This window comes from Diaphorina citri, unplaced genomic scaffold (assembly GCF_000475195.1).
Source record: "Diaphorina citri unplaced genomic scaffold, Diaci psyllid genome assembly version 1.1 scaffold637, whole genome shotgun sequence".
In the NCBI taxonomy this organism is placed as follows: domain Eukaryota; kingdom Metazoa; phylum Arthropoda; class Insecta; order Hemiptera; family Psyllidae; genus Diaphorina; species Diaphorina citri.
The window spans coordinates 81,115-107,100 of NW_007378070.1; the positions used below are offsets into that span (position 1 = coordinate 81,115).

Consider the following 25,986-nt stretch of genomic DNA (forward strand, 5'->3'; position numbering starts at 1 on the left):
TTGGCTTGATCCCGTTGCTTCAGAAAGTCCTTGGTGAAAGCTCTGTGTCTCCCATTTGGTCTAGACTTGGCTATAATAGAGTTTCCATCCAAGTCATGTAAACTCTTCATTTTATTGGGGATGTCTTGATACCTGTCAGTTTCGGTGAGGATGGTTGTTCCTTGTCAGGTTTGGTGTTCTGAAGATGGTTCTTGGAATCCTCTTGAAAGGGCTGAAATTCCTTGGAAAGGTTGATGTTGAACCACTTGAAACTTGCAGAAAATGGCTCCAAGAGCGAAGGTTGCGGGATCGATATCCGAGGTGACTGAGGTTTTTTTGGTCAAACCAGCTTTATGTAACTGAAATTTTCTGATGCCAGAATTTTCTTTACCTTTTTTAGTCCAGGATTTTCTTTGTAGATTCACGTGTGATAGGTCCTTAACACTTTGGATTCTGATTAGTTCTTAACACTTTGATTGCAATCGGTCCATCTCACAAGATCGAACATCAAACTCAACACTCAAATTCATCTGAGTGACGGGTAGGTAAGTAGGTATATGTATGTCCATTTTAGTGTTCCTTTATCCATCTTTAGCATAGGTACCTTTACGTCCATCCAACCCGGATACCTACTTCTAAAATTCTTGGTCCCTCAAAAAGGGTACCTACCAGCCTACTGTACTCTCAAAACCTTCTGGCTCTTAAGGTGTTTAACTCATTCCGGCGTTTTCGGTCGATTGTTTATTTATTCAATAGGTTTGACACGTTATAGGTACTTTGTTAGCTTAGTCTTGCTTAATGTTAGAAGGAAATTAGAGCTCCTCCAACCCCTTCATCAAAAGTTTTAATGATGGATTCAGCCATCAAGTATTCGACATTGAACTAAACACGAAAGATCTTCTCGGGTCACAACGTAGGCGAGTTTGGGTACATGAAATCACACGAGACTTGCACGCCAGGGGTCCCGGGTTCAATTCCCGGCAGACCGTAGAGTGGAAGTTGTTTCGCCTCTGTAGGTATAGAGGCTGTGGGCATGGTTAACGCCTAGTTGTGATTCGTTTATACGTACGTAAATGAAGGATAAAGGCCGGACTACTAGGATTTAGATAAATTCAGGCAAAGAATTTCAGGATTAGCTTCTCTATCTTGCACCCCAAATGTTTGGTCGGATTATAAAACAGGATTTTTGTAAATTTACACATGTCTAGGTATAGCACTCACCTTAGATTCGTATTAGAAGCCCATCCTTTAGGGCTGTTTAGCCCTACTCTTAAGCCTCGGAGTGAGCTTTTTGTGTATAAATCACCTCACCTCACCTAAAGAGGCATTCATTGCGTTTACAAAACTTGCTGTAGGTCCGCTGGTCTATAAGGTCATGTTTTGGTGTTGGATTTAGGCATGCTAGGAGATAATAAGGGCGCAGATTCCAAACGTACCTACTCAGAGGTCAACAAACATTTTAACATTAAACTTTCAGACACAAGTGAATACCCTGTACCTACCTACACCTGACCAACACCATCACGAGAAATTGAAATGTACTAAATGCTGTAATGTAAATGAGACATTTAGATAAGGTAACTTGTCTGTAAAATCTGTAAATAATTATTTATGTATGCACCTACCGACTAGGTATGTATATTAAGTTGTCTAGAATCCATTATCATCAATAGTCATATAGTTAGATAGTCAAGTGTAAGGAGCAGATTGTAAAGGTCACTACACACGATGAACCCATTTGGCTTCAGTCCATTTGCCTCCATGAGTCCAAATGGATTCGAGACAAGGCCACAAGTCCCTCTTCTTCCTCTTCTTTTTTCTTTTCTTCGCCTTTTCCCGCGTGTACAGACGGGGTCGGCGTTTTTCGTCAGCCCTCAATCAGCCCTAAGGTGAGCGCTTTTGGGCTGACATTTGGTTTTGGCTACAGAATTTTACGAGGGGATGCCCTTCGCACTCAACCTTTGCTATTTCTTTAGCAGAGGAAATTCAGGCTGGTATACTCACTGTTTATAGTCCCCCAGCCAGACTAAGCTGGTCTACTCCCTGTTTAACGTCCCCCAGCCAGACAAGTCCCTCAATAAATAAATTCCGAATTTTTCACCACAAAATTCCGATTTTCACTTGGGTTTTCCAACTCCACAAAGGTCCTAATAGACGTCACAAAACCATTTCCAGCATCACATACCTGACCGTCATAGCGCAGACTACGAGTGAAATTGCACGGTCCAATCATCGCTGTATCTGACCTCAGGAATCACTGCAAGTTCACATTCCGTGGATTCATGGCTTCACACGCTGGATTCTGAACCCGAAATAAAACAGATGAGCCACAGAATGGACTGCATCCACTACAGATTTTGCCACACGACTACCCTTACTGAGGCCTCAGTCCATATGGACGCGTTTGGACTCGTGGTGTGTAGGCACCTTAAGGAATATAACCGTCAATGTCTTGGCGTTAGGTATACCTAATAGTAATCTCAGTGTGTGTGTGTGTGTGTGTGTGTGTGTGTGTGTGTGTGTGTGTGTGTGTGTGTGTGTGTGTGTGTGTGTGTGTGTGTGTTAGAGTGAAGAGCATTAACCTGCGTTAGAGTTAATGGGTTATGGGTTATACATTGGCCCTGAAATGTGTTTCTGCATTAATGCACAAGCTCTGGTCTTCAATATGACTGTATAGCCACATGAAAATACATAATACTCGTATGGCCATATTATGTAGATAATATATGACATGTAAAATGCTTTGATTATCTCGCTAATCTACACAACATAGGTAATTAGGTACATAATTATATGTATGTGCTGGTATACCTATATCAGGGGTTTCCAGCTTCCATGTGTATGCGGGCCACATGCTACATTGGAAAGTACTTCGCGGGCCACATACGTATGGCCACATTTTAGGACCCCCCTCCCCCCTCCCACAAATTTTCTGAAATGCAGTCCGATGGTATTTTGAGCGCCGGAGGCGAAATTTTTCAAAAAATGTTCTCCTAATTTTTACTTTCTATTATTTACATTTAGGTAAGTTTGTACAAAATCCAAAAAAGCTTCGCGGGGCACGAAAATGTTCTGGCGGGCCACATGTGGCCGCTAGTTGGAAGCCCCTGACCTATATGAACCTATACCTCCAATTTGCGAGTTACATAGGTACCCATGTACACGTACACCTACCTATTATGTATAGAGGTACCTACCCAATAGACTAACTCGAAACAACGCTAGGTACCTATATAGACGCCCGAACTACCTACGAGTGGGTATATAACTCGATAGGTACCTACTTATAAATAACTACATACAATAATAACCTAGCTGTACCTATTATTACCTACCTCTATTATGGTAGGTATCTATTATTTTATTTATAAAAATAGGTGAGTAGGTAGGTACATAATAAGTACAATAATACCTACCTACTTATAGGGATGTTGCGATATATCGAAAACCGATATATATCGATATATTTTTCGTCGATATATCGATATATTTTTTTGGCGATATATCGTCACGTACATTTTGTCGCTGGCCGACGCTGGCTGTGGCCTTGCTTTGGCTTACTGGCCGGCATGCAGGCCGATGGATTTTAGACGAGTCTAGTAGACCGACGAGGTCGGTAGAGAGTCCACTTGGCCTAATGTCAACACCACTGATGTTCAGTAACATTCCCAGTAGTAGTAGCTAGCCTATTGGCCTTATGTTATCCGGCCATTTAATAGATTAATGCCATTTTTCGGATCTGTACTTATTTGGCCTACCGGTATCTAGACCTACCTATATTAATGTGTGTTAAGTACCTATACTTGGTATCGGGGTGCTCTCAGCCTCGTAAGGACTGTAAGGACAGCTTTTTCCGTGATTTCTGCTGTTTGAGAGGCCTCCAAATGCGGCCGAGTGGATCCGCTAAGCCAAAAGAAGAAGGAGAAGAAGCTCCAAATTTTCCCTCCACTCGCCCCCTCCCCTCCCCTACGTATAAATAAGGCCCTGAAAGCTATTAGGTACATATAGATAGATAGGTATATATTATACCCATCTAATACCTACCTAAATATTGATGAATTTTAATTAGGTATAGGTATAGGTACGCACCTAATTTGTCAACTAGATAAGGGAAATCATACGGTGGATAAGCTATTAGGTGTGAATGGAAATGATTTTAATCTTTATCTATCATCGCATCATCACGTAGTTTTTAAACTGGCTTTTTTAATTAGCATTGCGTGTGGATTAAAAATAAAAACAGAGGGGTGAACTGAACAATGAAAACTTGTAACACACTCGCACACGCATTAGAGAGTGAGTGAGTGAGTGTAATGAAGTTAATGTAACATGTCATTGGAGTTAAGCAACGTTGTGCTTTGTTGGTAGTTGGATGGGTGATAGTCAAATGTCACTGAAGTTAAGAGACGTTGTGTTTGGTTGGTATCTGGACGGGTGATGGTTAGGGACATCATGCTAGTATATGCTTCTCTGATTCAATACAGCTTCTGAACAGCTGAAGGCTTCCGAGCAGTTTCTCCTGTTGAAAAAAAAAAGTTTGGTTGCGGGATTCGAACCCACGATACCTACCTTCTCACTTCGTTCTTGCACCTCCCAACCTCTCACACCTGAGCCGACCTCTGCAGTAATTAGACCCCATGTCACACCAGCATTCAACACAAGCCTCAATATCTATCAGGGCTCTTCTTACAGGGGGGGGGGGATTCATTTGGGCCCGGGCTCTTCAAAAGAGCCCAGCTCAGAACCAGCAGTTTTGCCTCTAGACCAGCAACACGCGATTGCCCAGATGGTCACCCATTCGGATACCAACCACGCTCCACGTTGCTTCACTTCAGTGATCCATGGGGAATGCATTCTCAAGTGTTCGTAAAAAAATAAATAAATGTGGAGATTAGGGCCCCTTGTTTAGAGCTGGTCTCCGGGGCCCCGTTTGAACTATGACCGACCCTGTTGTCCATACGGGATGTTACAGTGCATTATAGTGCAGGCGATATAGCATTGTAGCACACGGATAATCACTTCATACTACTTCTTCTTGTATATACCGCGGCTCTATGCGACCTCCCGTGTCTTCAGATTTCTACTGGATGGAAAATTATTTTTTGGGGTTCTGAATTTGAGGTAAACATCACGATCAATGCTGAACGAGTGTTTTCTTTTGTTGGAATGGTCAGGGTTTTGGTCATTTTCTTTTTATTTGGCTTTCAAACCCGCCTCACACAAACTGACCAAAAATAAATAGGTAGGTACATAGAAGACAGAATTTACCTGAATTATTAGCTTAAAAAATAATAAATAAAAAAAACAAGTAGGTAGGTATATAGGTAGGTAGGTACTTAGATATTTTTCAAGTAATTTCACACTCGAACTCTATTTGATTAGTAAAAAATAAAATAAAATAAAAAGCAAAGGGCCGGAGGGGGGCGCCGAGCACAGATTCCATGGTTCACCCAGTATACTTCAAGTATCGGAGGGGTAAACATGTAGAGAGGGGAAGATATTATTTTGTAAGCAAATGGTGGGCGCTTGTTAACACGAGAAAAATTAAATTCAAAATGGCGATTATTTAGACACCATAGCCTGGAGTTGGAATCGGAAGTTTTTGTTTGTAAAAAAATGTGATTAATTTACAACAAATAGTTTAACTTTTTTTATTAATTAACACCCAATTTGATTTGGATTTCTTGTGACCGAAATTCGTGGTAAAGCTTCCAATTTCCAAGCGGTAATCTTCGTTTTGTACAGGGCGTGTACAAATTTTATGATAATTACCTACCTACAAGAAATTAATAATTAGAAATAAGTTTTTTGGTTTTGTGTGTGCAAGTGAAGTGAACTTGAACCTCTGGATTACCAAACCATTTGGATACCATGCTAATATATTTGGATTAATCTCATAATGGAAACTGAAGTAAGTAGCCCTATCCATAGCATCTCCTATGTCCAATGAAGTGAAGTGTTTGTCTCAAGAGTGTCAATGTTTTGGTAGCCATTATCCACCTACCTATTTATACAGGATAGACAGGGAGAGGGACCCATCATAAGTATGGATTTCCGTCTGTCAGGTTGTCACCTATTACCTGTGGGGGCTGGTGAAATAGAACATTGACAGGTAATAAAATTAATTGATCGGCAGCATACAAGTAGGCTTGCTTGTCTGTGCAACGACAATGTTGCTTGACTAGTCTGGCTTTGAGGATCAGATGTTTTGTGGGTTTATCTTGGGTAATTATGCAGAAGTCACGTCCATGGAAAAGAAAAGCTCCTTTTTGTATTTAACGTAACCCTTTAATAACACGAATCACTGCTCTAATTGTGAAAACTCCTTCTTGCATTTAACCTAACCCTATAATAACACTGGTCACTGCTTGTTTGTGCCAGTTCCTTCGATATATCGATATATTTCCCCCGATATATCGATATCGATATATTTGAGGGGCCGATATATCGATATATCGATTTATCGATATATTTGCAACTCATTTACATCCCTACCTACTTATACTTATTTTACTACCTACATTTTATCTAGGTAGGTATCTATAGCTATTAATACCTATCCATCTATATGTACCTAGGTATTTACGTACGTACCTATTAGGCCCATTATTCCTAATACTTTTAATAATAATCATAATCATAATAATAACAGCATGTCGTGTGCTACAACAAATCAATAAAACGACTTTCAAGTCAAAAATTTACAGGTAGAAAATGAAACACAATACATACATGCCTGTTAGTATTTTGGTGTTACTTCAATAAACCTTTACCTATAAGGTGGCACTGTTGGTAGAAACTCAGTATTAACCATTAATTCATACCCAAGTCTACGATCTTATGTTAACTGTAGTATATCACTATCATATTCCATGTTTTTCATTCATCTGTGGTTGAAGAGAAGCTCAAATGCCTTCCAACATGAGACAATAAGTCCCGGAAGCAAGTGATTATAGAACTCACAACCTTTGGGGTCTAGAAACCCATGTTACTCTTACATTTTACTTACCATTGAGAATGCTCGGAAACTATTTGGCCATAGTCTTGAGACATTGTAGACCCCAATCTTGTACTTCCACCCATATGCATGAATAATTTTCAAAAATGAACCAATATGAAGATACCTATCAAGGTAAATTTGGATGCAAGTAATAGAGCCCTTTCTGCCAGATAAAAAAAAAAAAAAAATGTGGATGTCATCTGCATAGATTTACTGCACTCCAAGTATCAGGCAAAACTGTGTGGTTCATTGTTCATCTGATCATATGATCTGATCTCGGAAACCCTAAGTCTATATTTGCAGGTTAACTCACAGACCCTAAGTCTATATTTGCAGGTTAACTTTGTGTTAGTTCAAAGTGCCTTTCAATATGAGATAATAGACCTGGGGGTAATAATACTAAAACAAAAAGATAAGCACCTCTCACTAAATAATCAGATAGGCAATTTAAAAGGACATGGTTAGTCAAATGGTAATGTGTTTGCTTGCCATTTAAAAATCCTAATCTAAATGCTCATCATCAACAACAAATTCACTGCACCCCTAGGTATTTCAATTACGCCCAGTAGTTCTGATGAGACCCAAAAACATATTGGAAAATTGTGTATTTCTTTACTTACTTGTACTTAGTATCTACATACTTTGTTTACAGCCGCTCGTACATCCAAGTACTTGGTTCTTAACTTGTGTTTTATTTCTCTCCTCAGGCCCGCCTCCCCGAGTACAGGCCAGGGTCTACCCGGGAAGTATTAAATGATTGTGTGTCTTCTCACCCATTTTTTGAGGCATACTTCTTACAAGATGGGTAAGTAGTAGCAGTTTAGCAGATATCATTGTTACAAAATAAAAACAGTGATGAAACACTAGGTAACTAAATAGGTGTGCACATTTTCTAAGTAGGAAAGAGTATGTTTGATCATAATAGCACTGTAGCTATATACACAGGGAGGTACCTATTTTCTATCTCTATGGGAAGTTTCAATTTACAATGTAGGTACTTACCTACCTACATACTTAGGTAATAATTACCTGTAGGTATCCTATACCTATCCCCTAACTATTTACCCATAATCATGTAAAGTAGGTACCTACCTAACAATTAGGTATGTACTGGGTACTGACAATCAAGAGATAATATAAGTACTTACCTAGTTGGGTAAGTAAGTACTGAGAGAGAGACAATGTAGGTACTTATTAGCTATGCTGTGTACACTTACATAACCTACCTAAGTATGTGTTTAGGCACCTAAGTACTTACCTGTTTGATTTTCTGTGAAAAATCATCTTACAATAATTTACCTATCCACTGAGATAAGATTTGGAAATAAGCAGAGGTAATAAAAAACTCACCATCTTTCATTCTATACTTTTTATTTTTCCTTATTACTTACTTAAGTATGGTCTGACTGGGGGTCTTTAAACAGGATACTAGCCTAAAATTTCCCTTGTTAAAGAAAAGCAAAAGTTGAGTGCAAAATTGCAAATGACATCTACTCGTAAGTAGTAGAGCTCCGCTATACTGTAGTAATAGAAAGTAAAAAAATTGTAGCCAAAACCAAAAGTCAGCCCAAAGCAATCACCCTATGGCTGATTGAGAGGCTGATGAAAAACGCTGACCCTGTCTGAACATGGAAAAAGGCAAGGATGAAGAAGAAGGTCCCTGGAGTTTGGATCGTATCTTGTACATACTCTTTTAGTTTTGTGTTTGTAAGTAGGAAGGTAAGTAGATAGATACTTACTTGGTAGGTAAAAGTAGGTAGGTACCTACCTAGATATAATAAAACCTTGAAGTTTTAGTACCATTCTGCATACTTACCTAGCAGTGTACCTACCTATACCAATATCTATTTAACCATTCCAAATGTGATTAAGATCTCATGATAATTACTTACTTATATTTAATGGTCATGTATGATTGGTAAGTAAGTGTACTTTCCTATTCCTACTAACATACATGTAAGTAAGCTTAAATTTACTAAGAGAAGAACAATCAATAAGTATCTGTTTAGGCAAGTATGGAGGCACTTATTGAAGTAAGGGTAATTTCAGTAGGTACCTACTTACTTGCCTACTGATCTATCAAAGTACTAAGTAATCTTACTGTGAAGAGCAAAGACGTAAATTTGCTTTAAAGGATGATAGCCCTGGGTCACATTTTTGTTGCATTTGGTTTGACCTCGTACTTAGGGTCTCCTATAGGGTTCTTTGAAAGTGTTGGTTTTACCATTCATTATCTTTTCATGTGAATCATAATGACATGTCACTGAGCTGACTGCATAAACGTATTGAACACTTGAGTGAGTAGAATGTTCTGTAAAACTTGAAAGACAATAAAATTCCGGAAATGCTCTTCAAAACTGTTTTAAGTGCTCGAGGGGTGGGGGAATGGGAGACAGATAATTTCCCTTCGTCTTTTCTTTTTTATGATTTTTGTTTTCATGAAAGTACTTGGGTAAGTAGGCTAGGTAGTTTCTTATATTTTTCCGTTTATGATAGTGTCGTAAGTATGGCGTTAGTTTTGGTTTCGATTTTTCTCTATTTGAAGAACCTTTGTGTAGATAGTAACATTTCAACACTCTGAACACCTTTGTCTAACTTGTTTTGGGCGAAAGACCTAGTTAGCAGCTATACCAGCTATGTAATCAGATTGGTACAAGTAACAAGTAGGTACCTTGTTCTTTGGGATTACATAGATCAGTTTGATAGAGGTTCTAAGTCACAGTATAACTGCCAAGGCCTTAGTAACGGGGGTAAGTAGTACCTACTTATGTAAGCTATTATGACCTTGAAACTTGTCAAGGTGACTAGGTCTAAGTACTTAATGACCTTGAGAAAGACCTGTCTAAAGGTACCTACTTAAGGTTGAGTCCTCAAGTTTGGTCCCTCTAAACGGAGTTTAAAGCAAAACTGACCTTGAAACTCTTGTTTCTAGGTCAAGGTCATTTGGCTCCCTCAAAACCATTAGTTACCTATGCAAAGGTTATAGGTAGATAGTAGATACTTAATGCATAACTTGCCATACAATTTCTTACTTTCCCTAAATTTCCATCACGAGTCGACACATTCACCTGTAGACTCTGTACTGAAGTGTTTTGTTTACATTTTTCAATAATTTAATTATCGACGTCCTGGTTTGCTTTTCTGTTTACAGAACCACTCTCGTCATTACATGATAATGAAGAAGACAAAGTAGTTTCTGTGAGAATACGTTCTATCCTCAAATGGCAATGATTTCAACTCTTGGCAATCGCCAGACCGGGCGATCATTGGACGTTAGACACTGAGATTTGAAACGGAACGCTCCCCCCTAAAGGAGACAATGAGTGAATCTGCCGGAGCCAATGCATCGTCCTTTGAGCGGGAGGGCGAAATCCGTATCGGACCTGCCCACCAGGTAACTAACTCGGCAATGATTTCAACTCTTGGCAATCGCCAGACCGGCGATCATTGGACGTTAAACACTGAGATTTGAAACGGAACGCTCCCCCCTAGAGGATACAATGAGTGAATCTGCCGGAGCCAATGCATCGTCCTTTGAGCGGGAGGGCGAAATCCGTATCGGACCTGCCCACCAGGTAACTAACTAGGATAGGTAATTCTAACAGGAAGGTCTTGTACTGGGCCCCAGTAGTTCTGATGAGACCCAAAAACATATGGGAAAATTGTGTATTTCTTTACTTACTTGTACTTAGTATCTACATACTTTGTTTACAGTCGCTCGTACATCCAAGTACTTGGTTCTTAACTTGTGTTTTATTTCTCTCCTCAGGCCCGCCTCCCCGAGTACAGGCCAGGGTCTACCCTGTCCCCTGCTGACCTAGGCCCTGACCCTGAGATGTCCAAGGAGAGGGAAGAGATCCGATGGGTGCCTGCTATGACATTGGATGGAGACCTTTTAGTCTATCTGAGGGCTGCAAGGTCTATGGCTGCCTTCGCTGGGATGTGTGATGGTGGTTCTGCAGATGATGGCTGTATGGCTGCTACACGTGATGATACCACTATCAATGCTCTGGATGTTCTCGATGGGTGCCTGCTATGACATTGGATGGAGACCTATTAGTCTATCTGAGGGCTGCAAGGTCTATGGCTGCGTTCGCTGGGATGTGTGATGGTGGTTCTGCAGATGATGGCTGTATGGCTGCTACACGTGATGATACCACTATCAATGCTCTGGATGTTCTGCATGAATGTAGCTATGACCCGGGCAAAGCATTGCAAGCCTTGGTGAAATGTCCTGTACCCAAGGGTATCGAAAAGAAATGGTGTGAGGAAGAAACCAAACGGTTTGTGAAAGGATTACGACAATTTGGAAAGAATTTCTTCCGCATTCGTAAAGATTTGCTGCCTCACAAGGATGTGGCAGAGTTAGTAGAGTTCTATTATCTGTGGAAGAAAACCCCAGGCGCTAATAATAATAGACCGCATAGGAGAAGAAGACAAGGCTCCTTGCGACGTATTAGAAACACAAGGAACACGAGGGGAGGAACACCTAAGGAAGAACCAAGTGCTCGGCCTTCCCCTAACCCTAAGGAACAAGGTGAAGGGAGTTCAGGTACTGAAGATGAAGAGGAAGAAGATGATTCTGACTCGAGAGATAACTCAGGGTTCAGATGTGCACATTGCTTCACTACAAACTCACGAGACTGGCAACATGCTACCTCCGGACCTAAGCAAGGTGCTCTACTGTGTTCAGAGTGTCGGGCTTACCTTAAGAAATATGGCGAACTCCCTCCTGCTGTACCTAACGCCAATAATAACAAGACAGATGGGACAAACCCTTACCTCTTCCCATCAGGACCAGACGAGTCGCCTGAGGGATCACCTGGCAGAATGAGAACACGGAATAAAGCCAAGGAGACCGTACCTAACGCTAATAATAACAAGACAGATGGGGCAAACCCTTACCTCTTCCCATCAGGACCAGACGAGTCGCCTGAGGGATCACCTGGCAGAATGAGAACACGGAATAAAGCCAAGGAGACACCTACCAAGGATAAGAACAATAGCGGTAAGAAGCGAAGCACACCAGACAATGAAATGGATAAGAAGATTAAATCCCCTGGTGGAAGTAATTCAAACTCTCCTAGTGATAAGAATAAGAAGAAGAATAAACCTGAAACCCCGAGCAAGAGTAAGAAGAGAGCATTGGATGAGGAGAGTGGGGTAGAGAATGGAACTGCTAAGAAGAAGAGAGGAGAAGGAACTGAGAGTCATTCAGAAGAAACATCAGAGAGTGGCTCTACAGCTGATGATACAGAGACTAATATTCCTATTGAAACACCTCCACCTACCCTTGTACCAGAACAAGAGACAACTGATCTGAAACCCAACATGGAAACCTCAGCTGATCTCTCAATGAAATTCTCTGACTCCTTACAACAAGAAGTAAAGGAAGAACCAGAGTTTAATGTGAAGGTAGATGCCAAACCAAAGACAGAAGATCCAATCTTCCCAGGCCTGGGACTTGGCAATAACTTGAATCGTCCCCTGGAAGTAACCAGTGGGACAGCATTACCTAGTAAACCATTTGATGAGGCACCACCTGCCCCTGGCAAGGTGACTGTCAAGAGAGAAGGTCTGTTTGAGATCCAGGAGAATAGCAATACAATGAGTGAGAATATAATTCCTAAGGAAGAGAATGAACAGCAAGTGTCTCCTGACACAGTGGATGCTAGTGGACCACACCATGTTGTATCTAGTCAATCTCCTAACTCTGAACTACTTGCTAGTACCATGCCTGTACAACCTGTACCGCCACCTCTACCTGAAGATCCAACCCTGCTTACACAATCCACTATCAAGCAGGAACCAGAGAGTGAAGTAATAGAGAATAATAATTTAGAGGAGAATAGAGAACAAGATATGAACCCAGAACCTGACACTCAGAGTCCCATGCAGTTGACAACCTATTCTAGTCAACCCCGCTCCCCCCTAGCTACTCCACCCAACAAGGAACCCAACATGATCTATCCACCCTACTCCGAAGCAGAGAAGTCTGCCCTCAACCTCTCCAGCATGTCCCCCTCTCAACCCCCACAACCCTTCCCTCAGTTCTATCTGCCTCACTTCCATCCACACCGTGTGGATAAGAGAAACTCCCCCCCTGTGTTCAATGCGGCGGCAGCTACTAATCTACAGATGGAACCTCAGAACCTCAAAATCAAACAAGAGGTCATTGCTCCCGAGTTATCTGCCCCCTCCGCAGACCCCTTGCAATCTGTTTAACATTCTTCATACTTAATATTGTTTTAATGTAAATCGTAGATTTTATACGTGAGGACCTGATGCTTACAGGGAATTTGGATAAAAACTGCGAGTTGGTAAACTGATTAGGGTTAGCAGTTTTCTCCCTGTTTAGTGAAGTTAAGTTCCATTTCACTCTGACACTGTTGCATTTTTTGCTTAGTTTTACTCCCCGCGTTTTCTTATCTAACCCGACTTGATTTTCATTTCGCAGAGAAAGGTGGCAACTCCAGAGAAACCCGAAGCTACTAAACCCCCATCCCGAGGTCCGATAGAAACTATTAGCTCTCCATTTGATAGGTTTAACCCTAGAGCTGCTGGATACCCCGATACTCCTGCACTTAGACAACTTAGGTAAGTGAAAATGACCGTCCGCAATTTACCTGTCGGATTAGATTTATTTTTCTTGTGGTTTAGTGAACTGTAGAACTCGGAAAGTAAGGCCTCCAGCCCCAGAGGCTAAATTGGGTCCAATGTTTGTATACAAAATTTCCTTTATGTATTAAACGCTTCAAATTTCATCAAAATTTATCAAAGTCCTCAAGTTATTGTGAGACAGGCAAACTGAAAGAAAAATAGTCAAGTAATCTGCCTTATTTTTACATGCTTTTATTTCACCTGAGGCCTCTGTATATATGGGTCAAATCTTGTTGTTGTTGTTGTTAACGTTGGCGACTACATCTCCGTCTCCAGGCCCAGGAGCTGCGCCACCTCTACAGGGTTGGTCCATAAGGCCCGCCCTCATGAGCAAGGGGGTAAGGATGGCACTACCATGATGACACATCATCACTCATCATCATCAGTCACTACGAGGATGAGGGAGGAGGATGCACAGGAGATTATGCATCACTCCAGTCATCACTCGAGCTCTGTGCATCATCACTCGGAACATAGCAAGCAGACGATATCTCATTCTACCAGTAGCTCAGCTACCTCCGTACAGCATAAGATGAAACGGGGCACTAGTCCTGCACTATCACAGGTAATTTAAACACTTAGTAAGTAGACCATTATGAGGATATTCCCCCGGGATATTTTCTATTTGAGTATCACAATTTGTCTCAAAAAGCCATAAAATTTATCGAGGTTTAGTTAGAAAAGACATTTGTGACAAGTATTGAAGTTGGCCTAAAACACAGTTACTTAAAATGCCTTTAAGTAAATTACACTTAATATTTCAATTGAATAAAATCCATATTCTCTCCTCTACAGGCGGGTCTAAGTCACGTGGCATCGGCGACCCTATCCCACTTAGTAGACCATTATGAGGATATTCCCCCGGGATATTTTCTATCTGAGTATCACAATTCGTCTCAAAAAGTCATAAAATTTATCGAGGTTTTGTTAGAAAAGACATTTGTGACAAGTATTGAAGTTGGCCTAAAACACAGTTAAAATGCCTTTAAATTACACTTAATATTTCAATTTAATAAATCAATTGAGACCATTATGAGGATATTCCCCCGGGATATTTTCTATTTGAGTATCATAATTCGTCTCAAAAAGTCATAAAATTTATCGAGGTTTAGTTAGAAAAGTCATTTGTGACAAGTATTGAAGTTGGCCTAAAACACAGTTAAAATGCCTTTAAATTACACTTAATATTTCAATTTAATAAATCAATTGATCATAAAATTTATCGAGGTTTAGTTAGAAAAGACATCTGTGACAAGTATTGAAGTTGGCCTAAAACACAGTTAAAATGCCTTTAAATTACACTTAATATTTCAATTTAATAAATCAATTGAATAAAATCCATAATATTCTCTCCTCTACAGGCGGGTCTAAGTCACGTGGCATCGGCGACCCTATCCCAAACCACATCCTCCTCAGTGAGCACAAACCACGGCCCTCAGAGTCACAGTCATCATCATCAGCACAGCCACCATCATCATCACCAGACTGCCACAGCCTCCCCGCCTGCCTCTGCTATCAGTAAGTAACAGCCCACTATGATGGTGTTCTCTCCTCTACAGGCGGGTCTAAGTCACGTGGCATCGGCGACCCTATCCCAAACCACATCCTCCTCAGTGAGCACAAACCACGGCCCTCAGAGTCACAGTCATCATCATCAGCACAGCCACCATCATCATCACCAGACTGCCACAGCCTCCCCGCCTGCCTCTGCTATCAGTAAGTAACAGCCCACTATGATGGTGGATTTCACCAATGACTTAATGAGAGATTTCCACTAATGGGAGAATTTAATTATCAAAAAGGCAGTTTTTATGATCCAAAACAAAGTTTTTAAAAACTCCTCCTTTTTGGATCATTAAAAATTCTCCCATTAGTGAAATCTCTCATTAAGTCATTGGTGAAAACAGCCCACTATGATGGTGGATTTCACCAATGACTTAATGAGAGATTTCCACTAATGGGAGAATTTTTAACTATCAAAAAGGCAGTTTTTATGATCCAAAACAAAGTTTTTAAAAACTTCTCCTTTTTGGATCATTAAAAATTCTCCCATTAGTGAAATCTGTCATTAAGTCATTTGGTGAAATCCACGTGAGGCTTAGGTGTAGGGCAACTGCCCCTAAAAGATGGGTTAAGCTTAAACAAATCTACGAAGTAACAGTCTTACACTCTATTTGCCGGAGGTGCTGGGTTCAAATCCCGATCGGAGCAAAATTTTTAGAGCAAACTTTTCCATTCACGTATAGGCAAAAGAATGTGCCGGGTTTCGAGGTAAAATCTTTTGAAAAATTCAGACATATATAAATACCTAGTTACATAGCTTGGAACGTAGAGCAGCTTGCAGGTTCATCTTGAACAAATAAGGTTCGTTCTTCTATCATCTGGCTTTCTTTTATCCTGCTCTTTGATTTCGGGACCATAAGACCTCCATTGTTATTTTCATACATAGTTCCCTCTATCAATCTGTTGGGGGGGAAAAATGGTTTTACAATAGATACTCATTTCTTTCTCCTTCATCTCTTCCACAGATGCCCGCAACTCCTCCTCCTCTTCTTCCTCGTCCGTAAAAAATGTCCCCACAGTGAACTCTCTTAACCCATTAGTGTATAACGTAGTTTTTGTCGAATATTTCTTTTGAAAACTGGGTGTTTTGGGTCTTTTTGTCACCCAATGGTATTACTCAGGCTAAATATACCGATTTTTAAAAACAAAATGCTTAGTTTAGCTTTATTCTAACTTGTAATTTTGGATTTTTCTCACCTTCATAGACTGGAGCTGGAGCATTTGGAACGAGAGAAGAGGGAGAGAGAGATCCGAGAATTGAGAGAGCGAGAACTCAACGATAGAATCAAGGAAGATCTCATTAAGAACGCTTCGAGACCGTTTGATCCGCATTGGTTGGAACTTCAGAGGAGGTAAGAAACCTTTGAATTCTTATGAAACGTAAGCTAGATTAGTTACTCCTCTTTTTCTTCGCCTTTTCCCGTGTTCAGACGGGGTCGGCGTTTTTCATCAGCCTCTTAATCAGCCTTAGGGTGATTGTTTTGGGCTGACTTTTGGTTTTGGTTACAAAAAATTTACGAGTGCCTTTTGCACTCAACAGCTCATTGGATGCACTGCGAGCTCATGCCTTGGCAGCGGCCCTGCACTCACCTCTACCCCCTCATGGTAAGTAATAGCCTTTATTAATACCGTAAAATGTTGACAATGAGCTCTTAAAATAACGACTAAATAGTAATATACAAAATCAGATAAGTAGCTGAGGCCTCATGGTAAGTGAAAACACGATTTCTTTCATTTCATCGAGAAAACGAAATTGTCCTCCTCTCTTAGATTTTGGGACAAAAAGCTCTTAGCAGTTCCCTCTAATTAATTTCTTGGAAAAAAAAATCCTAAACACCCGTTGGCCTAGAAAACAGAAGGACGTGAGATCAATCCCAGCCGAGGTATGGGATTTTATCCTCAACATTATTTGAGAATTTGACCTCAGTAATAGTGGTAGCCTACTCTTTAATCAGTGTTATTAATATAATAGTACGCATTTCTTTCATATTCAATAATGTCCTTTCCTCGTTTGATTTCCAGGCATGGCTGCAGGACATCCCGCGTTCCTACCCCCGGAGATGGGCGGTCTCCCTCACGGGCTAGGCATGCCAGGCGTGGACAGTGTGAAGCATGAAGCTCTCACCATATCCGGGGATGAGGGAAGTATGCAGCCAGAAGAGGAGGAGATACCATCCCCACCCCACCATATACCACGGGGTCCCTCCCCAGAACCTAAGATAGAGGATAGCGAGTGTCATAGGAGTCAGTCTGCTATGTGAGTATATTCAACTCTTTTACTAGGGAAAACTATGAAACTACTGACTCAGTGAATCGTAGAAATCACACCAAAAAGGCCTCTTTATTACGTGGTTTTGTTTAACTTCAGATCTCTTTTAATGCAGGTCCGTTTTTTTTTTTAATAAAAAGAAGGAAAAGTCCCAATCAGTCTGTAATGAAAACCTTTAGTAGCTATTCCGTGACGATACACCTCTACCAAACAAAAACAAATAGCTCTAAATGAGTTTGATATGCATCAGGAGGTTCGTAGTTCGGTTCTAAGTCAAGTTTATCGAGTTGTATTAAGTGAGGAACTACTTTTGTGACTACTCTGATTCGTGTTTAAGTATGCTTTAACACAATTAAAATTCCTTATTTCCTCATCCGTGGCACAAGCTTTACTTTTACAGATGAGTATTTTTATTTTTATTATTATTATTTTTTTGTTCAATAAAATTCGATTTGATTTGGTTATATATGAATTTTTATGTTCTGTTGTTATGGCGAACTAATAATAAATAGAAACTTGATAAATTAAAATTAAATTATTTTGTCCTGTGTTTGCGTTCCAGTTTCCTACGGCATTGGAATCGTGGTGATTACAATTCGTGCTGTCGTACCGATCTGACGTTCAAGCCGGTACCAGACTCCAAACTGGCGAGGAAGAGAGAGGAGAGACTAAGGAAACAAGCAGAGCTTAAAATTAAATTATTTTGTCCTGTGTTTGCGTTCCAGTTTCCTGCGGCATTGGAATCGTGGTGATTACAACTCCTGCTGTCGTACCGATCTGACGTTCAAGCCGGTACCAGACTCCAAACTGGCGAGGAAGAGAGAGGAGAGACTAAGGAAACAAGCAGAGCGAGAGAGAGAAGAACGCGAGAAAGCACAAGCCGTGAGTGATGCTATTTTGTTTACGTTTCTGTGGCCGGACCGAAATCTGATCTTGTTCAAGTTTACTCTGAGCAAGTTTACTCTGAGCAGATTAAGGAATCTGATTGACTAAAAAGTTTGAAATCAACCAATTAGATTGCTTTACCGGAGAGTAAAATTACGTTTAAATTTTGATTGTAGTCCTGTGAGCTCAGACTAAAAAGTCCCAACGAGTTCATAACTAACAACTAGGTACTCACTTATTTTGACAAATTAATGCATAATAGAATTTCTGATCCTTAACGGACAGTCTGAAATCTAAATGAAACACTATTTATTGTAAGCAACAGTCTAAAAAGGTTCTAATTCTAAGCACTACCTACTATAATACGAGTACTTAATAGTAGGTAAGATTTTTACAAGGTTCTACCAAATATCATGGTCCTCTTCCAGATAATTGGCCTCTTAGTGAATGAAAGTGATTCACATCTCGTGCGGATGACAAAAACTATCAGTCTAAACACTATCTAAACAGTATATAAACCATTTCCGGTGATGGGCTAATAATGATAATCTGCGGAATTCGTCAATAGTATCGAATATTCGTATTGAACATTCAATATCGGTTTGTTCTGTCTTCGTTTTCAGTCAATGTGTAACCTGCTAAGGTTTCTAGTGATTTTGGTTTTAGTTTTATGAAGTCAAAATAATTTCAAAATTGTCATGATATGTACTAATTGTACTATAGTCGAAATCCGGAACGGATAGACACTCCAAGAAGAAGAGGAGGAGGAGGAGGAGGAGAAGAAGAAGAAGAAGAAGAAGGAGAAGAAGAGGAGGAGGAGAAGGAGAAGAAGAAGGAGAAGAAGAAAAAGAAAAAGAAGAAGAAGAAGAAGAAGGAGGAGGAGGAGGAGGAGGAGGAGGAGAAGAAGAAGATGATGATGATGATGAAGAAGATAAGAAGAAGACCAAAAGAATTTTTACATAGGATTGTCGAATTATCGTCACATTGGCAGCTTATTAAATTCACATATCATTCGCCCAGGGCAATTTTCGCCCAATTATGGCCCTCCTCATTCATCTGATGGATTCTCTGTTTGGTTAGCTATCTACAGCTATCATTGCTCTGCCAGACTCTCTCACATCAAGATGTACCATTCTCTTTTCCCACGCCTGTCTAGTCAGAGGTTCTCAAAATGGAACGCTCTGAATGGCCTGTGATAAGTAGTCAAACGCCCGACAGAGCTAAGAAGATTTATAGGGGTGTCACCAAAAGTCTAAAAAGAACTTAGTAAAGTGCCTTTTGCGTAGTCTAAATTCAGAATTCAGACCCGCGCCCTCAGTTGTACCCACCCCTCAGACTGTCTGATAGACCACGGTCTCACAGACAACGGGTGTGTCCTTGAGTGACGGTCTGATCTGGAGTGGCGGGAAAATCTTGAAATCAGATTTCTGATGACAAAAGTTGTACCATCAACGCCCGCGCGCAGGTTGGACATCCCTGTTTTAGCGTTAAGTGTAGGCACCTAAGGTGTGTTAAGCTCCAGCACCAATCTACTACTCGTATATTTGAAGATTTTGGGATAATGTTCAGCCCACGTTTCTTAGATCACAAGGACCCTATTGTGATCTGGTATTCAAGAACTCTTTTCGCCAGCCTAGTTAGCTTAGTTGGTAGTGCGTCTGCCTTGTAAGCGCTAGGCCGCGGGTTCGATTCTTTAACATTCTTCATACTTAATATTGTTTTAATGTAAATCGTAGATTTTGTACGTGAGGACCCGATACTTACAGGGAATTTTAGCTAAAAACTGCCAGTTGGTAAACTGATTAGGGTTAGCAGTTTTCTCCCTGTTTAGAAAGTTAAGTTCCATTTCACTCGATTGTAGCCAGCCTAGTTAGCTTAGTTGGTAGTGTGTCTGCCTTGTAAGCGCTAGGCCGCGGGTTCGATTCCCGCCCGGGGCGGATTTTATCGTTTTGTGGGGGATACCTATTACAAGAAAGAGGTATTAAAATTGGTGGAGATGTCAAAACTAAATTCATAATATCACAGAAAAGATGGGCACAGATGCATTTAAATTAGTGGAGATATCAAAACTACAACTGATAATAGCCAGCCTAGTTAGCTTAGTTGGTAGTGCGTCTGCCTTGTAAGCGCTAGGCCGCGGGTTCGATTCCCGCCCGGGGCGGATTTTTGTATTGTAAGATTTGTTTTTCGCATTTACGAGACAAATCATAAAAATGAGTTTTTCAAATCTCTTCGCGTACCACCAGAAGTGCTTCCGCGTACCACTAGTGGAGCGCGTACCACAGATTGAGAACCCTGATCTTATGATTGGTGGACTGCCATGTGATGGTTACAATGGGTTACCCATCCAAGTTTCTCCTTAATGCCAAGGAAAAGTATCCTCAACCACGTATCTCTCTCCAACTCAGTTTTGGTCTCTCTGTCTCTTCCTTTGAATGAAGTGTATGAATAGTTTTTCTATCCGTTGTTTTACTTTTATCTATGTCACTCTCATGTCTCCTCTCAACATGCCCAAACCATCTTACCAAACGATCAGGAATTCAGGAAGCGATTAGTTAGATTTGGTGACAGACGGTTCTCAAGTATACTCGTATATACCTGCCGATACACCAAATGATTCAAATGGTAAATGTTGTGAGTTTATGACAGAAGAAATGATCCAAATAATGTTATGACGGAAGGACGTTCGGTTCAGGCTATGATTAGATGTGACAGTTGTTATGACATCGGCTGAAGATTAGTTTCAGTTACCGACGTTAGTGATCTTCTTGCGAAAACAACTTCGGGAAACTCCACAAATAGGTATCCAATTGGAAGAGCTAGGTATCTATAACTATCCAATTAGAGGAACGTGTCTTTGACAAGAAGACTTGATAAATCATGTGATCTGATGAGCCAGATGTTTTGTACGTGTGTGTGAAGCCTTCCTGGTGAAGTCACAGCTTCTTCGTAGTTTTGTGGGTATTGTTTCATGCAAATTTTCATCAGTAAATGGGTTCTCCCAAAGTAATTGATCCCACACTGAAAAAAAACTCCTTTGAATGCATTCTAATCGCGCTCTACGCTTTATAGTCAAAGCAGAGAATAGAGACAGCCTTTGGAATGCATTCAAAGGAGTTTTTCCTTTTAGGTGCACAATAAACCTACACCCTTTAGAAATAGAGTGGGCCTGAAGGCATTGTGTTTTCGACTCAATCGACCGACACAAGTTTTAAAGTTGGTACCCATCCACGTTTTGTGGTGATCCTTGTGAGGGAGTAGGTGCCTATTTTCTGCAGAGAAATACCTCTGACAAGCTGGGTAAGCCAACGAGGAGAAACATTCAGCTTTGAAGAAACTATACCAAGTTCCCGGAACCTAAAATACTGGTCTGCTCCTTTCTATCCGTTGGTCTTTATGGTCTTTCTATCCGTTTATGGGGTCTTTTACCTGCTGACTCTGATAATCTGTGTGAATGTGGCACACTTCAAGATCCTGCTCATTTAGTTGTATGTCCTCTGTTGGAGAAACCCTGCACGGAGCTAGATCTTTTGCATGCAAATGACACGGCCATCCAGACCGCTCTTTTCTGGATGGACAAAATTTGACGAACGAGCTGGACACGGAATGTAAAGTAAGTAAGTATCCGTTGGTTTACCAACGCGACGGTACAGAATCGATCGATACCAAAATGATACGAGCAGCAACCAAGAAACTCTCTGAATCAAAATTATCATCATCAAATTAATGACGATAATGACTATGATGGATGAGGATGTTTATCAGAGATGCAACAAAATACTCAATAATGATGCACATAATAATGGTAAAGAGGAATCAAAAATGATATTCCTGATATCAGATACCTAGGTATTATGATCGTACCTACAACCGTGGTTACAAATAGATATCAGTTGAGGTGTTGAAGTATAGAGGTAGATTCTCTTGAGGTGTTGAAGCATACCTCTCTATTGTAAACCTATTATACTGAACACTATTGTAGATTGAAGGTATGTACTGGGTATCCCACCCAGGTACTATCACTATCTGATAGTGGTATAATATGCTTCTCCTCGTACGCGCTGTATATGTTGCTGTCAAATCTGGAAATGGACTCAATATTGATAGTAACAATATCCCTTGCTAAAGAAATAGCAAAGGTTGAGTGCGAAGGCATTTTTCTGGCCAAAACCAAATGTCAATCCAAAGCAATCACCCTAGGGCTGATACAGAGACTGACGAAAAACGGCCGACCCCGTCTGTACACCGGAAGGAGGCGAAAAAAAAGGAGAATATTGGACATTTTAGTTTTATTCAAGGTATATTCCATTCTATTGTAAGTGGGACCAGGAATAGCTACTCAAGAATTGGCAGCCAGTCTAGTTAGCTTGGTTGGTAGCGCGTCTGCCTCGTAAGTGCTAGGCCGCGGGTCCGATTCCCACCCGGGGCGGATTTTATCCTCAACGGATAAGGTTGAATCCCGGAACGGCTGGCTTTCTCCTATCCTGTCTTCCTTCTCTCTTCGATTTCGGGACGATAAGACCTTAGCAGTTACAGTTCCCTCTGGTTTAAATGGGAGTTTCGAGCCTCTTTAAGTGTGAATGGCTTTTTACTAGCAAAGCGGTCCGGAGCCTCTGTTAGTGGGAGAGCTGTTTCCGCGGACCTCTGTCACTGGGAATTTTTCTGGAAATCTGTCAACCTTTTTCGAGAGAAGAAATTCAAAACTCAGAATTACCTCTACAATTGGGAATAGGAAAGTGGCAACCTCTCTAAGTGGGACTTTTGTGACTGGGAAACCTGGATAGGTGGGAAAAAATTGCCGGTCCCTTAGATTCCAGCTTAGACAGGTTCGACTGTATATACTTACCCATACCTATTTTACTCTAACATTTACTAGATTCCATTCAGAGTAGGTAATATAAGCAGAGAGAAAAAATGGTTATCTGGAAGTGAAATTTAGGTATTTATGATAAGTCTGATGTTTTTGTCTTGTAAGCGCCAGATCGTAGGTTCGATTCCCGCCCGGGGCGAACTTTATCCTAAGCGGATAAGGTTCGTTCTCGGAACGGCTGACTTAATCCTATCCTGTCCTCTCTTCGTTTTTGGGACGATAAGACTTCCGTTTTTACAGTTAGAAATAAATAAATAAATGAAAGACTTTGTACTTTTCATATGACTCATTGGATTTTATCTATGAATTCTATGACATTAAACAAAACGTCTCCATCTATTCTGCTCTGCTGTCTTCAAATGTTCCTCAAGAAACTTTTGAAAATTTCTCAGGTGAGCCATAAAACAAACTTTTGATAGATAGAAACATTATGATGGAATAGAATAGAATAGAACTGGCTCTAGAATAGAATTGTTTAGAATTGTCTTTCTCCATGGTCCATAGCTCCTCGCTTAATATTTTGCAAAGATTCTCATATACAGGGTGAACACAATATCAATTAGAGTGGATCATCAAAGTCGGACAACTCGTTCAGGAATCATGGTGGGACAAAGAATTTAGGGTTCGTACCTGTAAGCCCCCCGGAAGACCAGATTGGACGTAAAATCTTACGAGAAAATTTTCCTTTAGGTATGAGTTAAACAATCGCCAAATTTCACCAAAATTGAACAACCCCTTCGAAAGTTATTGTGAAACAGTCAATAAAGTAAAGGAATTTTTTTACTTTCTTTTTTATTGAAGTTTGTAAATTCGTGGAGCTTTGGGGCCCTTGGTCGCTACACTTAATTCTCTAGGTGGGGTTTTTGTGTACGAGTCTTACAACTAGCTTCGTTTAAATTGTTTTGTCTTAGTTCAAATTTTTAGTGACCACCCTGTAAGTACAAAGTATTAAGTACGTCTCATTTTTCAGTTTTGTTTAATTTGCTTTTAACTATACTTTGACTGTAAGTACTTTGTGATGTTGAACTTTGAATTTCTATTTGCATTACTCTTCTTCAAGTTCTTCTCCTCCTTCTTCTTCTTCTTCTTCTTCTTCTTCTTCTTCTTTTCCGTTAGCATTGAAAAAAAAATCCTCTAAATTACCTATACTGGCAAAATTTCATTCCATTATCATTACAACCATTACCTATTATTATTTGTGGTAAGTAGGTAAGTAAGAAAAGTAAGCAGTAAGGAATAGGATAAAGAAAGGTAGGAAATGTAGTACTTACCTATTATATTACCTACTCTGATTAACTTCTTCACATTTTAATCATGATTACCTACACTGGAGAGTGTTGTAGGTAGGTAAGTACGTATACCTACCTACTCCGGTCCATTTTAATTAGGTTTCCATTGAAATATTACCGCGAATTAATTTTAATGATTAAAAAAAAATTAAAATTTTTGTTCTCCTCTTTTCTTGATTTTGAATTTTTTTGCTGAAATTATCTTTAATTTATTTTTTGAAAAGCGAGTGAAAGTCAATTAGAAAGAATGGTTTTGGTTGGCCTACCTTAGTGTTTGGAGTTGGAGTGAACTTCACACGAAATTTGTGTTGTTTTACGTCAAACATACATAGGTATACATAGTAGGTTTGTAGGTACGACATTAATTTTTGACAAACGTTGAAGTATGCTTGTATACATAGGTATACAACTATAGATACATAGTATGTTTGTAGGTACGACATTAATTTTTGACAAACGTTGAAGTATGCTTGGCACAATTAAAATTCCTTTTTCTTTTCTTACTTTCCCAAAACTAGATAGGTAAAGTGATTATAAGTTGATTGATTATTGATCGATAAATTTCCTATGTAAGTACCTACCTAACTATTTATTTGTAGGAAAATAGGTAGCCAATGTCCTTTTCATTCTTGTTCTTATGTTCACAGTTCACACGCACCTATTAGGTTTTGTCACATAGGAATTCCCATTTTGTACCATGATATGACACTTTTACCTAACCTATCCATGTACATAATGATTTACCGATGATTACTTACCTAATGTAGGTACCTACTTTGAACATTGAGCATTGAACAATATTGTGGACAAGAATATAGATGATATGCAATTCAAGATAATGTGATTACATACAGGATGTGGCAGAAGTAGATGGCCAATTGGCCAGCTTGGTTACCTTGGAAGCGCGTCTGCCTTGTAAGCGATAGGTTGCCGGTTTGACTCCTGTCGGTAGGAAGAAGAAGAAGGAGAAGGAGGAGAAGAGGAGGAAGAAGGAGGAGGAGGAAAAAAAGAAGAAGGAGAAGACGAAGGAGAAGAGGAAGAAGAAGGAGAAGAGGAAGAAGGAGAAGGAGGAGAAGGAGAAGAGGAAGAAGAAGGAGAAGGAGGAGAAGACGAAGGAGAAGGAGGAGAAGAGGAACAAGAAGGAGAAGGAGGAGAAGAGGAAGAAGAAGAAGAAGAAGAAGGAGGAAAAGGAGAAGGAGGAGGAGAAGAAGAAGGCGAAGAAGTAGTAGAAGAAGAAGACACCTGTCCTGTCTAGGTATAAGCGTATAAGTATAATATTATATATACCTACTTGTTTTCATGTAGGTACCTATATGATAAACGGATTCTGTATATGTCGAAGTGTAGATAGGTATAATACTCGTAGTTATTAGAATGTGCCTTCTTTCTTTCAGCCATGAGCTAAATCAGCAGAGTTGTTAAATTCTCATATTAAATGATCCATATTTCATCTTTCCTATCAACAAGATCT

General features: G+C 40.2%; 1 protein-coding gene across 1 annotated transcript in view; it reads left to right on the plus strand.

Annotated features, from left to right (window-relative positions):
* Positions 1-5,502: 5,502 nt before the first annotated feature.
* Positions 5,503-25,986, plus strand: part of LOC103510732 (arginine-glutamic acid dipeptide repeats protein-like) — a 31,193-nt gene continuing 10,709 nt past the window's right edge. The window contains exons 1-14 of the mRNA XM_026824711.1: positions 5,503-5,890; positions 10,131-10,373; positions 10,749-10,897; positions 11,059-11,777; positions 11,901-13,198; positions 13,437-13,576; positions 13,922-14,204; positions 15,001-15,150; positions 15,199-15,355; positions 16,168-16,243; positions 16,550-16,554; positions 16,724-16,807; positions 17,225-17,459; positions 18,197-18,427. Coding sequence (XP_026680512.1) covers positions 10,299-10,373; positions 10,749-10,897; positions 11,059-11,777; positions 11,901-13,198; positions 13,437-13,576; positions 13,922-14,204; positions 15,001-15,150; positions 15,199-15,355; positions 16,168-16,243; positions 16,550-16,554; positions 16,724-16,807; positions 17,225-17,459; positions 18,197-18,427 — 3,602 coding nt within the window. The 5' untranslated portion in view covers positions 5,503-5,890; positions 10,131-10,298. The remainder of the gene's footprint in view (positions 5,891-10,130; positions 10,374-10,748; positions 10,898-11,058; positions 11,778-11,900; positions 13,199-13,436; positions 13,577-13,921; positions 14,205-15,000; positions 15,151-15,198; positions 15,356-16,167; positions 16,244-16,549; positions 16,555-16,723; positions 16,808-17,224; positions 17,460-18,196; positions 18,428-25,986) is intronic.